The sequence below is a fragment of the Heliconius melpomene genome, chromosome 5 (assembly GCF_056956725.1).
Source record: "Heliconius melpomene rosina isolate 202511_hmr_F chromosome 5, ASM5695672v1, whole genome shotgun sequence".
NCBI classification, from domain to species: domain Eukaryota; kingdom Metazoa; phylum Arthropoda; class Insecta; order Lepidoptera; family Nymphalidae; genus Heliconius; species Heliconius melpomene.
Genome location: NC_140393.1, coordinates 9,469,398 through 9,483,665, shown reverse-complemented (window position 1 = coordinate 9,483,665; position 14,268 = coordinate 9,469,398). Strand labels below are relative to the sequence as shown.

Here is a 14,268-nt window from a genome sequence, read left to right as displayed (position 1 = left end):
AAGATTCTCCATTTGAAGAGAACGAGTTTGCGTTTACATTTATTATTTTACCTTCATGGAACAGTTTTTATGCGAATTAACTAGATGGGGGCGGTTCAAATCCATGCTCTTCCACAGACGTAACGTGCGTGGGTGATATTATATACTATTAGGTATTTAGGAGTCACGCCTCTATAGGAAAATATTTAAAAAAAAAAGATTATAACGATTAGAAATTGTTTAACATTATATTGATAGGTAATGCATATTTTTAATTTATTGTTTCATATTTTTGTATTTTTTAAAATCTTATACGAAATTGACAAGGAAAAATTCGAAATTAAAGCTAAGTAAAAAATATATAACTACAAAAATATGAAGACGATTTCCAATTACTTATTAAGCAGTGCAATTTGACGCCGAACTTTTATAAAATTTTATAAAAGCGTTTTTAAGAATATAAACATATTAATATTCCCAGACTCAGGACGATAGCTTACAGACAGACCTCGTCGGGTTCGAGTCCCGCTACATTCAAATTTTTATACGTTTTCTACATAAGTAACATCATTTTTTTTACATAAACAAAAATACATTTAAAAATCAAAATTAAATTAAAAATCAAACATTTAAAAATTTACCTACATATTTCAATAGATTATTAGCACATTTATAAATTTAATATGAAATGAATCGGAATTTAGTGATACCGTGCGAAACCAGGTCGCGGTAGCTTATCTTTTTTGTTCCTTCGCCTCGACAAGAGCAGTTGGCAACCTGCTCTGAGAGACATGCGCACGCGCACCACGAAACATGGCCACCGCGTTTACCCGCGAAAACTATCTATTTACGTTTAAAATATATGTAAAAACAGTAATTTCATAGCTAAAATAATAAATTATTATTAATATTATATTTTAAAAGTATTTTAGTGCCAAAGATATTGTTTTAAATTTAATTATGAATCGAAAATGTGTACGAAACTTGTCGGCTACGTAGTGTTTATATGTGTATTGATTTGTGACTGTAATGGCTTCAAGAGGAATTTTAAGAGAAAAGTTGATAACAGTGACGTCACGGACCATAATTTTTTTAAGAATACAACGAGTGTTGAGGGTCGGGGGTTGCTGTCTGGTAAGTGTTATTTTTGGTTATGTAATTATTGTTAATAATAAATAAACAAACAATGTTCCTAATATTTATTTCTTGATTTTTTTATAATTTTTCTTAACTCCACGTTATATATTGCATATGAATTGGGGGAAACTGGGAACCTAGTGTTAAGACACTCTGTTCTTAACCGTCCCGTAACTTATAATCTATTGGTAACGATTTGTGTCAGTAGTTGACACTATAATTTCTATATATATATATATCGTGTATTAAAGTTTCTGGTTAGTAGTACTCCTTCCCACTCTATTGACAATTTTATGTAAGTCAACAGTTCAAAAGTGCTTGTGTTAGCCTAATTGAAAAAGAATATTTTGATTGTTTCAGTGAAAATGTTTTAAAAATCGAGATATATATGTATTGACATAAATAAATATAAAATTATATATTAATATATTTTATAGAATACTTCTTAAACGTAATTTTAATCAAGTTTAAAGCTGTGTCACCTCTATTTTTTCCATCTATGGTAAATATAAATAGCCTGAGGCAAGAATCGTTCTAGTGACCTACGTAATTACAGACGCTGCTACTGCACCAGACAGGTGTTATATATTATGTCTATACATTAAGTAGTAGTTTGAGGCGATCGGCATAGAACTGTAAGCGCGACGGTTGTAGGTTACAATTCCACTCGAAAGATTTATTTTTCATCTCCTCGCTCTGGTAACAAAGCAAAGCACGGCGTTATGTTCCGCCACTCACCGTGCAATGTCTCGAAAATAAGGCGGTGTTAGAGTAATGGAGTGACCTAACACTAGGTTGCACAGGTACCGGGATACGCGTGAAGCTAGTTGCTTGCTCACATTAAGTAATTTCTAAACATTAATTCAATGACACGATTAGACTACAATTATAAATTATAATTTCTAATTTATCTGTAGAAAATAAGTTAATTTAGTAATATTCGTATATTAATAGTTTTTATTGGATGTCTTCATTTTTTAATTTTACATTAGAGTAGGCTATTTGGATATCAATTTAACAAGTGCGAAAATAGTGTGCTCTAAATGCTAATTTCGTCCTTATTAGGGTTCTGTACCGCAAAAGGGAAAAACGGAACCTTTATAGGATCACTTTGTTATCCGTCTGTCAAGACCATTCATCCCGAGTTCGCGAGGAAGTATCATATTGAAATTAATATCAATTATTCATTGCTTTTAACTAAACGTAATCAAAGAATAGCATCATTTTTGTTGAAATTTGCTAAATTTTGTATGAAATTCACCGCGTAATCAAAACCTATAGGGTACTTCCCGTGGACTCTCAATACAAACAATGAAAAAAATCGTTAATGTCAAAATTTATTTAGTAAACTCATATTTGAAGTTCATTTCTAACAAAAAATCCGTCGACGCTGGAAAGTGGAAAATCAGGTGAATAATACTCACGATATCTATAAGAAAAAAGAGAAGTAAATACCGATGTGAAAGTATGTATACCTATACAATATAGTAACTACATTGCAGGCGGATAAGACATCTAGAAGTAGTCCAATAGTGATAGGATTGTTTTATTTTTTATTGTAAAAGTAACTTCGATTTGCCTTTTGTTATAATTAAATAGAATGCGATAAGTTGTTTCTAATAGAACAAAGTTATTGAATAATACAAGTTTTGTATTAAAACCAGTCAAGTGCAATTTGGATATGAGCGCGAAGGGTTCCATACTATTATATATAAAACTAGCGGCCCGCCCGCGGCTTCGCCTGCGTGAACTATGTTATTATAAATTTCTATCTCCATGAGTACCTACGTCCTATAAGTGACGTCCATGCAAAATTTGAGACTCTTGGCATTTGTAGTAACGAAGTTTCATACAAACTTTCAACCCCAAAAACAACCCCTTAGAAATCGAATATTGCAAATTCCCGTCTTAGCGAGCACCTACGTCCTATAAGTAACTCCTATGCAAAATTTGAGATTCCTAGCACATGTAGTTTCTGAGATTTCGTGATGAGTGAGTGACCTTTAGATTTTATATATATAGATGAGCAAAAAAATCAATTATGTTGTATGGGAACCATCTTAAATATTTATTTTATTCTGCTTTTTAATAGATATATTTAATGTTATAGAGGCAACAGAAATACATACATGATCTGTGAAAATATCAACTGTCTAACTTTCACGGTTTATGAGTTCATGAGATACAGCCTGGTAACAGATGGGCAGATACAAGACACAGACAGTCAACGGAATTTTAATGATAGGGTCACACTATCCTTTGGTTAGGGAACCCTTAAAGTGATAATTGTTTACGTCATTTGGGTTAATTATTATTAAAATATACCTGTAAACAAGATTTTGAGTTTTAGTCGCTCTTGGAGAAATACTTATATTTAAAGTGTAATCTTTTATATCTACAATATTTTGATGGGATATAGTGCAGAGTTAAGTTACACGACTTAGACTCCAAAGTTTATGTGATAATTCATTAACTTATGTTTTTCTCTGTATGACTACAAAAATGCTTAAGCTATATTTGTTTAAGGCAATTTACGGTTGAGTTCCACCTCTCAATACTCATTAGTTAGCACTGTTTCCCAATTAATAGAAACCTACTAATACTACTTCGTAAGTAATTAATTAAAATAAGTCGACGCTTAAAGAAATAAGTATAACTTCTCATTTTGAATAAAAATATTTGTTATTTATTCATAAATAAAATATCAAACTCGGTACCCACTCTATAAAGCATTAATTAAATAATAAACAGGACTGAGTCATAAGGGTCTTCAAACATTGACTTTCGACTCATAAAATATTTGATGTGCTTTGAAATGGGAAAACATTTCTATTTATTGCTATATTAATGTCGCTGAGATTTCAGATTTCAAAGGAGGTTACTTTTTATTTTTTCTTGTTTCTTTTTCTTTAAGGCAAATATTTATTAAAAAATACAAGGCTGTCATAGCATGTCAGTAACACAATGTCTGATCGTATTTGGGACGCCTATAGGTTCGATTTTTAGTTGGGAATGAACTATTTTAATTTCTTTCCCTGATAACAAGACTGCGTGTCTTGAGTAACGTAAATCTACGCGTAATGTTTTGGAAAATTTTGCAAAGAGTTTTAACACTATTTTCCCACAACCTAGGATGCCGTATGCGAGATACAGTATGAAGTCAGATAAAAAACAAAACAAACAGCCAATTCAATTTCAAATACAAAATATTATTTATTCAAATAGACTATTTTATACTAAGCACTTTTGAATCGTCGAATGAACATTATAAACAGAAAGCTAAATTAGGAAATAATATTGAGTTCCACCACCCAATACATAATGCCTCGAAAATTCGGCGGAAAGTGGGGAACGTAAAGTTTTAACACTAGGTTCCCTCCGCCCACCTTACTCGCGCGTTATACAGCGTGAGTCAAACAAACTAATTGATCGGCGCGTGCGCATCTTCCAAGTACGCGGGCGTCCACACAGGCCCGGCCCGGTCACTCTAAGTAGGTTCCGTCATGCAACTTTTGCAACGATGAGTCTCATAGCACTCGTTTTTAATCACTTTTATTGAGTAGTTTCACTAAACACATATAATTTACGAAGAAATCGTATAACGGTGTGTTTATTTATGTTTAAACTAGAACATGCTGTATTTATTATTCATATATTTTTTATAAATGTGTGTATGTGTGTAATTAAGATAAATGATTTGCTCATATCGATATGTATAGTAATATTATGAAGCTAAGTTTGTTTGGTTGAACGCGCTGATATCAGGAACTACTAATATCGATTTGTAAGTCAAATAAAACCTCTGCTAATCCTGCTATAGGCGTGAAGTTATTTTCTATATACATATATACATTAAACGGAACTCCAACCTACGATGCGTAATTTACCACTGCGCCATAACGGCCTTAATAATAATTAGTGATCTCATTAAGCGTATATTTCAGTTACGGAATTCGCAAACAAACAAACAGTATCATAAATTATTCAAGTGGCGTATCTCTCCAGCCAAGCACTGGGAGTTGTCTAAAAGTTTGACAGTGGGTTTCTTCCGTGTAATTATATACGGTTGGTTCCCTTGTTCAGGTCTTTATTTACAGCTTAAACTTATTTTTATTAGTTTTACGCTGTATCTCATACATAGCAGAAAAGGCAGAGGGAACCTGGGAACCTATTGTTATTAAGACACGGTTACGATTCGGTTAAGAGTTGGGAACGGAATTCTCTACTTCTCATCAAATTCTGGAGGCATTGCGTCTTAAGTGGCGGAACCCAACGCCTCGGCCTCTAGGCCTCTTGCCCCCTGTAATTTTCGATCTAATATGTGCTGGGGAATGAAATTGCAAGCGGGATCGAACCAACGATCATCGTTTTATCAGCCAGAGGCCGTGCCATTGCGACACGACGGCCTCAATGAATAAGATTTTTTACGTTTATGATTTTTTTATGTAAATTTGTATGGCCATTCAAGGAAAATCGGGTCTTCTTCATTTTTTATTGTAATTTGTCATGTTATAAGGTATACATTTTTATTATACTTTCAGTTAAAACATAATTTGAAACATAGTTTTTCAAAGAATATATATAAAGAAATATATATGTGTATGGGTCATATCACACTTAGGAAAAAAATATACTCCTAAAAATTTGAACGTAGCGAGATTTGAACCCGTTCCTCTTGGAAGCCGTTTAAGAAAGCGTGAAACTATGTCTTTTATATAATACAAAAATATACATACTATTAAACATTTAGAATTGAAGCCGTTAGATGTTTGTTTTTTTTTTAAATATTCCAATTTAAAAAAAATTAAAAAGGTCAAATTACTCGACATTTGTAACACTTTCTACACTAAGCCAAGTGAAGTGGGCACTTGTGAAAAAAAATCGTTAAAAAAAAAAACTTGTTTAAATAAGTAAAAATATGAAAATCATAAAAAGCATCAATAAATTATGTATAGACGAAACCGGTTGAAAAGGAATGAGTACATGTGACAGTTTATTTTTTCTAACATTGTAATAATAATAAATTAAATAATAGCCTTGTTTTTTAATATTGTTATTATAGCAATAAAGACGCCATCGCCGTAGAGGAATTCCAGGAGAAAATGGAGTGACTAGGTTTCAGGATGCAACTGGAAAAAAAATAAGACAAACCACAGCGTTGGGTTACGTTTTCCAACAAGCCGTGTCTTTTAAATGGATAAAAAATGTAGAATATATTCTGTTTGATTGCGCCATCCACATTGCGGAAGAAGTGGAAAAGAATGGTGAATTATGAATAAACAAAATTGTATATACCTCTAATTGACTCTACGATTTGACAGCTGTCACATTTAGAATTTGTTCCGAGTTGGTTCATTATAATTTATTTACATATTTTACCCTGTGGAGGAGTTGTAGGCGATAGCTTGGCATTCAAATACTATTAAAGGGAAATTATTATTATAAAATATTAGAAATTTCCCTAAAAGCTACGCTTTGCTACAATACAAATCGAGAATAGACAACGGGGAAATTTAACATCAGCTTTTTTTCTATAATGTACAGTTTCGGTAAGGTGTGTTGAGATCTACCACTAGAAAAGCAGTGGAGTGTTTTGACACCACAATTTTTTTTCATATTCTTGTTATGCAAAAGTAAATTTTAACAAAACAATGTTACTCCTAAGTCGTCACAAAAGTAATCGTTTTTTGTTATAATTTCATTAGTGTACGTTTTGGGTTCCATCTCCACTCGAGGAAACCGTCGTTCTCCAAATTTCACAAAAATTCAAGATATTGCGTGTTTACCGACGGAACTTAACGCCGCACTTGATACCATGAGAACTAGACATACTTTTTTAGCGTCTCGCTGTATTCCGCACATAGCAGAGCCAGAAAATACCTGGGAACCTAGTGTTAAGAAACTTGAAGAAAGTTAAGTATCGGAATTCAACGCCTTAAAATAAATATGAGTTGAATAATGAAACATAATGATTTTACATTCAACATTACCGTAAAAGTCAGTAAATACCACTAATGGTGGTACCGAAGTGGTTACATCCGGCGATATTAAAATGTTTATAGCTTTATAAGCGCTGAGACGTTTTCTCTAAACTTTTGTTGTGCATGTGATTTATAATGATATTTTATTTTTTGTTGGAGGTATTTCTTATAATAATGTCAGCTTCACCAGAGAGAACCTAGTGTTAAAACACTCCGGTCCCCACTTTTATATATAGGTATATCTTAAACAGGCATATTAAATAGAATGCTTAGAAATTTTATAGTGAGACTGTAAACGCAACAGTTTCGGTTTCGATTCCCACTCGGAAATTAATTATTGTAATTTTCTTCGCTCTGGTAATAAGTTAAAGAACAGCGACGAATTGCGCTATTCAACACCCAATGTCTCGAAAATGTGGTGAGAAGTGAGGAGGAGTGTTTTACACTGATGATGTGACCAAAAAGACTTTATACGAGATTTTCCATTCAATCCAGAAAACATATCTTTGTATATTTTTTGTATTATTCTGTTTTTCACACTGTATCCCGTGTATAGCAGAGTTCGCAGAGGGAACCTGGAAACCTAGTGGAACGCAACCACTCGCTTTGCTCTGTTCCCTGAGCAAGGAAATATTAAATATCTCATTCCTCCGAGCGATAATCAAAACCCAAAACCGTTGTGTTTACAGTCACGCCCTTATGTCACGAGGGTCTCACTATTTCTTCAAAAACATAATTTCAACGCATCATTACATCTAAATATTTATTGCCACATCATTACCATAAACATAACTTTACGAATCATTCTAAAAAGAGAAATTTAAGGGAAAATAACGAAGTAAATTCAACGAGTATTGGCACTTATACAACCTACACACGTTACAACCAATAAAATGAGAACTATATATGGATAACTATGACACTTCACTCGAAATGTAGTCGGATTGTAATAAAATGGCCATGTTTACAATAAAAGGAAGACCCCTCAAGGATTTTAAGGTCAATAGGTTGTTTATGCAAGTATACATTACGGTTACGTCAGGTTTTACAAGTCGAAGGTATTTGTGTTCGGTTGAGGATATTTCATTTGGACGTGGTTGGGGTTACATTTTTTTTTGGTTTCGTTGTTTTGTTGTATTTCGCACGTAGTAGGGTAGACAGAGGGAACCTGGGAATCTAATGTACTCCGTTTTCATTAGGACACTACTCTTCCCTATTTTTTGCCGAATTCTGGAAAGATTTCACACACTACTACTACTACTAGGTAGTTTCTATAAAAGCTTCTAAGAAATATTTAAAACCGGATACTAAGCTATGACAATATTTAGACTTATTACTTTTTAATTTACTCTATTTTCGTATTTTTTTATTATAATTTAAAATCAATAAATTATAATATTAATTGTGTCTGATAAAGAACTTGTTTTAGATATAAATTACAATTAATTATAAAGTAGTTCGTGAGAATTTTTTATTTTATGTAAGGACATTGGCGTATCTAGACATTTAAAACGCGCGGAGCGCGTGCCAAGTTTCTGGGTTTCAGAACTGGCGAGCAGCACCGTGTGTTATTTTACACGAACCATTTGAAGCCACTTTTTACCTATTCGTAACTCAAAAACTATTCCACCTAAAGCTGTCATATTTGGCTCAAATATTTAGACCCCCTACCTGTATACGTGCATTAAATTTCATAAACACAGCTCAAACAGTTATTTAGATAATGACGTCCAAAAATCGTAAATTTTTAGGGGGGTGACTGACCTATAGACCTTAATGTTAACCAAGTTCCAGATGATCTAGAATGGTGAAATTTAGCATCCGGTTAAGTAATTGGGTGTATGTCAAGGGAAAAATACGAAACTAGTATTTTTTAAAATATTTTCTTATAATTTTTCAATAAATAGATTCAATTAGGAACATTTACTTATAGCACCTGTAATGAAAGCATAGCAATCAAAGTTAATGATAACTGATTTTTAGGCATAGCGCCTGCCAACAAAATAAGAGCAATGCATTATTTATATATATTTGCTTTTATTTATGTCACACGTTAGTAAATATTTTATTTGTTTTGTACTTACTTCACTATTACTTACGTAAGCCATCTCAAACAACACGATGCTTTCAAGTATATTTTAAGATAAGATATGTCTCCATTTGTAGCTGAAAATTACTCTAATTTATGTCCTGAGAAAGCCTGTCATCATGTGGACTTCAAGGGCTTCACGTAAAAATATAAAAATATAATAAATGGATTAACATCCTTCATTATTATTTATTACTAGCGGACGCGCGCAGCTTCGCTTGCCTATTTAAGGGTGAATTCTAATAACCCATAAAACATGTGTTCAATGAAATATTTTTAAGTCTAAATTTCAAATTTTATAATAATCGGTGGCGTTTTAAAAATTTTTCTAAATAAACTTTCAACCCCTTATTTGCACCCTTAGGGGGTGAATTCTAGAAAATCATACAACATATGTTTAATTATATACGTTTAAGAGTCTGAATTTCAAATTTTAGGAATATTTATGAATATTTGCACCCTAAAGGTTCTCTCTAGGGGGGGAATAATAAGAGGGGAGAATTCTAGAAAACGATGAAACACGTGTTCAATTAAATACCTTTAAAAATCTAAATTTCAAATTTTATAAAAATCGGTGCGATTTAAATTTTTATCCGCTATTTCATCTCTTTAAGGTTAAAATTTTTCTAAATCCCTTCTTAGTGGATGTCCAGATTACGAAAGTAAACTTTTGTCCAAATTTAACGTTTCTACCGTCAGCGGTTACGGCTGTGCGTGCGTCTTATCTCAGTCAGTGAGGACAAGTCCTTTTATATATATAGATAATTTAAACATTTTAGTACTTATTATAATAAGAGCATTTGCATAGTCGATTAACGTATTTGATATTAAATACCTGAAGAACTTTTATTAAATTAGTGAATCACTTTTACATTTTTAAATATAAATTATTATAAAAAAGATACATTTAAAAATATAAAAAAACCACTCTTCCGAGGGCGGGACAAGGGTCCAAGCCATCGATGGCTAGGGCTCCAGAGAGAGGAACCGCCGCACAATACGTGCCGTCTCAAGTAATACTGCCTTCTGTATCCGTTTCTTGATCCAACAGCTAAGCGATAGCCTCTTAAGGTGTTGGTCGAGGCTTTTCGCTATTAAACCGTTAACCGAAACCACTATCGGCACAATGATAACAAATAACAAATTATTATTACAATATTTAAGTACTAAGTCCTATAAGGGTTCTGTTTTATTGCTTTCGAGGTACAGAATCCTAAAACAGAAAAAAATACACTAAAAAATAAATACAAATAATAGCTTTTAAAAAGTAATTATATTGATAGAAATATATATAAAATTTAATAATAATATACTATCTGTAAGGTCAGTCGTGGCACAGGGGCATAAAGTGTGACTGTAAAACCTGACTGGTTACTGGTTACTAGTTACTGAGTGTTTTAACACTAGGTTCTCTCTGTCTACTCTTCTGTGTGCGGGATACAGAGTGAAGCTGATTTGATTTTTATTTTGAAACATTGTCAGCCTACCAGCTATCTTAACAGAAGTAATTATAAAGTAATTATTAACAGTAAAAATTTAAGTAATTGTTAATAAAAAAATAAGAGAAAAAAAGAGAAAATTAAAAATTACTTAAACAAAATAATAAAAAAAAACCAAAATGTGGTGTCGTGGGACACCAGTTAGGAACGAAGTTCGACGAACGACGAGTCCTTCGGCTAATGTAGAATCGACACAAATTGCAAAAAAAGTCGTGCTCAATTTTATGTAGGTTTTCTTGATTTTTCTCTTAAATTTTGCTGATTTTTTTTTATTTAAGTACAAGAAAGTATTTAGAAAATTCAGTATTTTAGGAAATAATAAATTACTTAAAATAAAAAAACATCGTAATTCAAATTATCAACTAAAAAAAGAAAGAGGGAGAAAGAGAAAGGTACAGGAGAGGGAGAAAGATACACTACTCGTCTGTGTATGCGACTGTCGCGCCTGCGCACGTCTCATTTAACGGTTTTATTCCACGCATTTTTCTTACGGTTTTACTATCACATTTTTTTCAGTTCGTTCACGCAGCGAAATCCCTATCCCTTCCAAGCCTGCCGTAAGGAACTTCGTTCCAATAAATAGATCCGCTTTACGGTGTATCCCACACATAGCGGGGTAGACAGAGGGAACCTAGTGTTAAGACACTCAGTTCCCCTCTTTCCATCGAACTCTGGAGGCATTGCGTGTTGAGTTATTCCAACAAAATAATAAAATTAGAAAAAAATAATAATAAATTTATCAGATTTCTAAACGCAGCATACATTAATTACTTTATAATCTGACAACTGTCATTTAATCAACAAAATAAAAACTATAGTCGAGATTCATAGATAAATATAATCTAAATTCATATATAATTAAATATCATCTTAAGAATAATAAAACATAATATTATTGACTATAATAAAAAAAGTAAATACCTAATTATATTAGATACATTTTATTGTACGAAGGCGCTCATATTTTAATGGTTTTTTTTGGCCTGGGTTTCATGATTTTACTGGTTTTAGGAACACTTGTGAAAACGGCAGAGAACGAAGTTAACCTTGGGATCATATCAATTCAGATTGGTACCGTCAGCACTTAATAAACTTATTGTTTATATTTTTTCCAAGACATGTTGAACAATGAGTCGTTCAATAGAATTGCTTGTGGGTGAAACAAGAACCTTACACCGAATTGTTCCAATGCCTCCCGATGGGAGCTGTCTCTTCCATGCTTTTGCATATTCTTTGTTTGAGCGTATTGATATACAACAAACTAATAAATTGCGCGAGACTATAGTAGAGTACGTATGTCGTAACTGGAATGATTTAAGTATCTACACTAGCGCTCGAAATGGGAATCCTTACTCTTCTAAAGAAGACATGCTTTGCTTAACTACGTACGGAGCTACTTCCGAAATAAAGGCTGCAGTAGATTTGTACAATATTAAGATAGAAGTGTATTATCACAATGGTGTCCTACTTGGGTTATTCGGCGAAGAGAAATGTCCTATGAAGCGCTTACTCTAAACTATGTTTTAAAAAGAGCAACTCTTGAGTTTCTTGCTACAGTAGCTTCCTATAGGAAAAGTACTTGTAATGGCCAAATTGAATAAAGAATATTTTGATTTTGATAACATTATGAACCTTCTTACTTATAATTTCTGTACAAAAAGTAATGATATCCCATCAAAAACATAAATGTAAAAAGAAAGCCAAGTTCTGTAATAAAACGTATGCTTTCAGCGATAAAAGAAGTGAGATGTAAATGTATGCCAAGTTCAATGGTCAGTCCTGAAATTTATTTTTAACAATATAAAATATTTTATAACAACTGAAAATGCCCATTCTTCTTACAACTTGGAGACTTCATTTATGTGTAATATCTGACTTGGCTAGTTTTCAAATTAATTTACATCGATATTAATGAATGTATTCAAATTCTATTCTATTCTATTCAGATTCTATTGTAAATTTATATGAAAACTAGCCAAGTCAGATATTACACATAAATAAAGTCTCCAAGTTGTAAGAAGAATGGGCATTTTCAGTTGTTATAAAATATTTTATATTGTTAAAAAGTAAATTTCAGGACTGACCATTGAACTTGGCATACATTTACATCTCACTTCTTTTATCGCTGAAAGCATACGTTTTATTACAGAACTTGGCTTTCTTTTTACATTTATGTTTTTGATGGGATATTTTCTACATGGGGCCTTAATTTACTACTTACGTACTAATTTTTGAGCTTTGAAGTATTTTTTAAATTTTTCCTTTAATTTAGGATTTCGGTAGAAAGTGTTCAACAAAAGTATCTTAGCGTGACTGTCTTAACACTAGATTCTCAGGTTCTCTCTGTCTACCCTGCTATTTGCGGAACAAATAAACGATCTCAAAGTTTGCTCTGCAAATAAACATATCTACTTTTAAATAACAACTTCACAAATAAATTAATAATTAACTAATAAATAAATAAATAAAGAAAATATTTTATTTTAAATGGGAATCGAATCTATAGCATACAGCAAAGCCAGTTTTTTGACATAATTAGTATAAGGTAAGGGAAAACCAATGACAGGCATTAATATATGGAAATATATGAAAGACAAAAGTACAAGTTAATACCGCAACTTGCAAGTAATGTATAAATAGAAATGGACATGAGCTAAAACGGCGCCAGTTTGCAATTCGAAATTGCATTTGTTTGTCTATACGAGACGTACAAGAACAAATGCTGGCTTTAAAACGTGAAATTTTATTGTTATATTTTAGCTTAATGTATCCCGCATATAGCGAGGCAGCGGGAACGTTGGAACCTAGCGTTGTCATTCGGTTCCCCTCGTAATTATCACCCACTTTTCGATATTTTGTCATAGTAAACTTTAAACTATAAGAAAGAATATATTTTAATTCTAAAGTTTTCGCCTTTTAACTAAAGCCTGTTATGGCACAGTGGGACCATTATCGGTTCGTAAAGACAATGTGGTGGATTCGATGACCACTTTGAGCAATGAATTGTTTTCATTTCCCCAATTTAACAAGATAGAAATGCGGCATTAAATTCCACTAGTTAATAAAGGGTGTCTTAACATAAGGGTCTCTCTGTCTACCCTACTATATGCGTGTTACAACGTGAAGTTGAAAACAAATACAAAAATAAACAATGCGCAAAATGCGGGAGTTGCGTGAAAAATAAAAAATAAACCTGCTCTAAATAACTCTTTATATTAATAATGCCGGATGACTTTAAAGTAGTACATTCACCTCTCAACTAGATTTCACAGAAGTGGGAAACTAGAACTGGGTAAAAATATAATATTATAAAATCAGCTTCACGATGTATTCGGCATGCACCTGGGAACCTAGTGTTAAGACACTCTGTTCCCGTTAAGACACTTACGTTACCAATTTTCCGCCCAATTGTGAACTCACTGCGTGTTGAGTGCAATTTACTAAGTTAATAAATATGAACTTTTTGAATTTGTGAAATAAATACGCTAGCAAATTACAAATGTTTACGCCTGAAAAGAAATTAAATTTATGTGAATAGTATAATTATATTAACATATGAACTTTTAAACGACTATATAAATTT

General features: G+C 32.4%; 1 protein-coding gene across 3 annotated transcripts in view; it reads left to right on the top strand.

Moving 5' to 3' along the window:
* Nucleotides 1–738: 738 nt before the first annotated feature.
* Nucleotides 739–14,268, top strand: part of LOC146539268 (uncharacterized) — a 44,325-nt gene continuing 30,795 nt past the window's right edge. For 2 of the 3 annotated variants that reach the window (XM_085185802.1, XM_085185801.1), the window contains exon 1: nucleotides 739–1,113. In XM_085185802.1, coding sequence (XP_085041928.1) covers nucleotides 951–1,113 — 163 coding nt within the window. In that variant the 5' untranslated portion in view covers nucleotides 739–950. The remainder of the gene's footprint in view (nucleotides 1,114–14,268) is intronic. The other variant, XM_085185800.1, reaches the window with a different exon arrangement.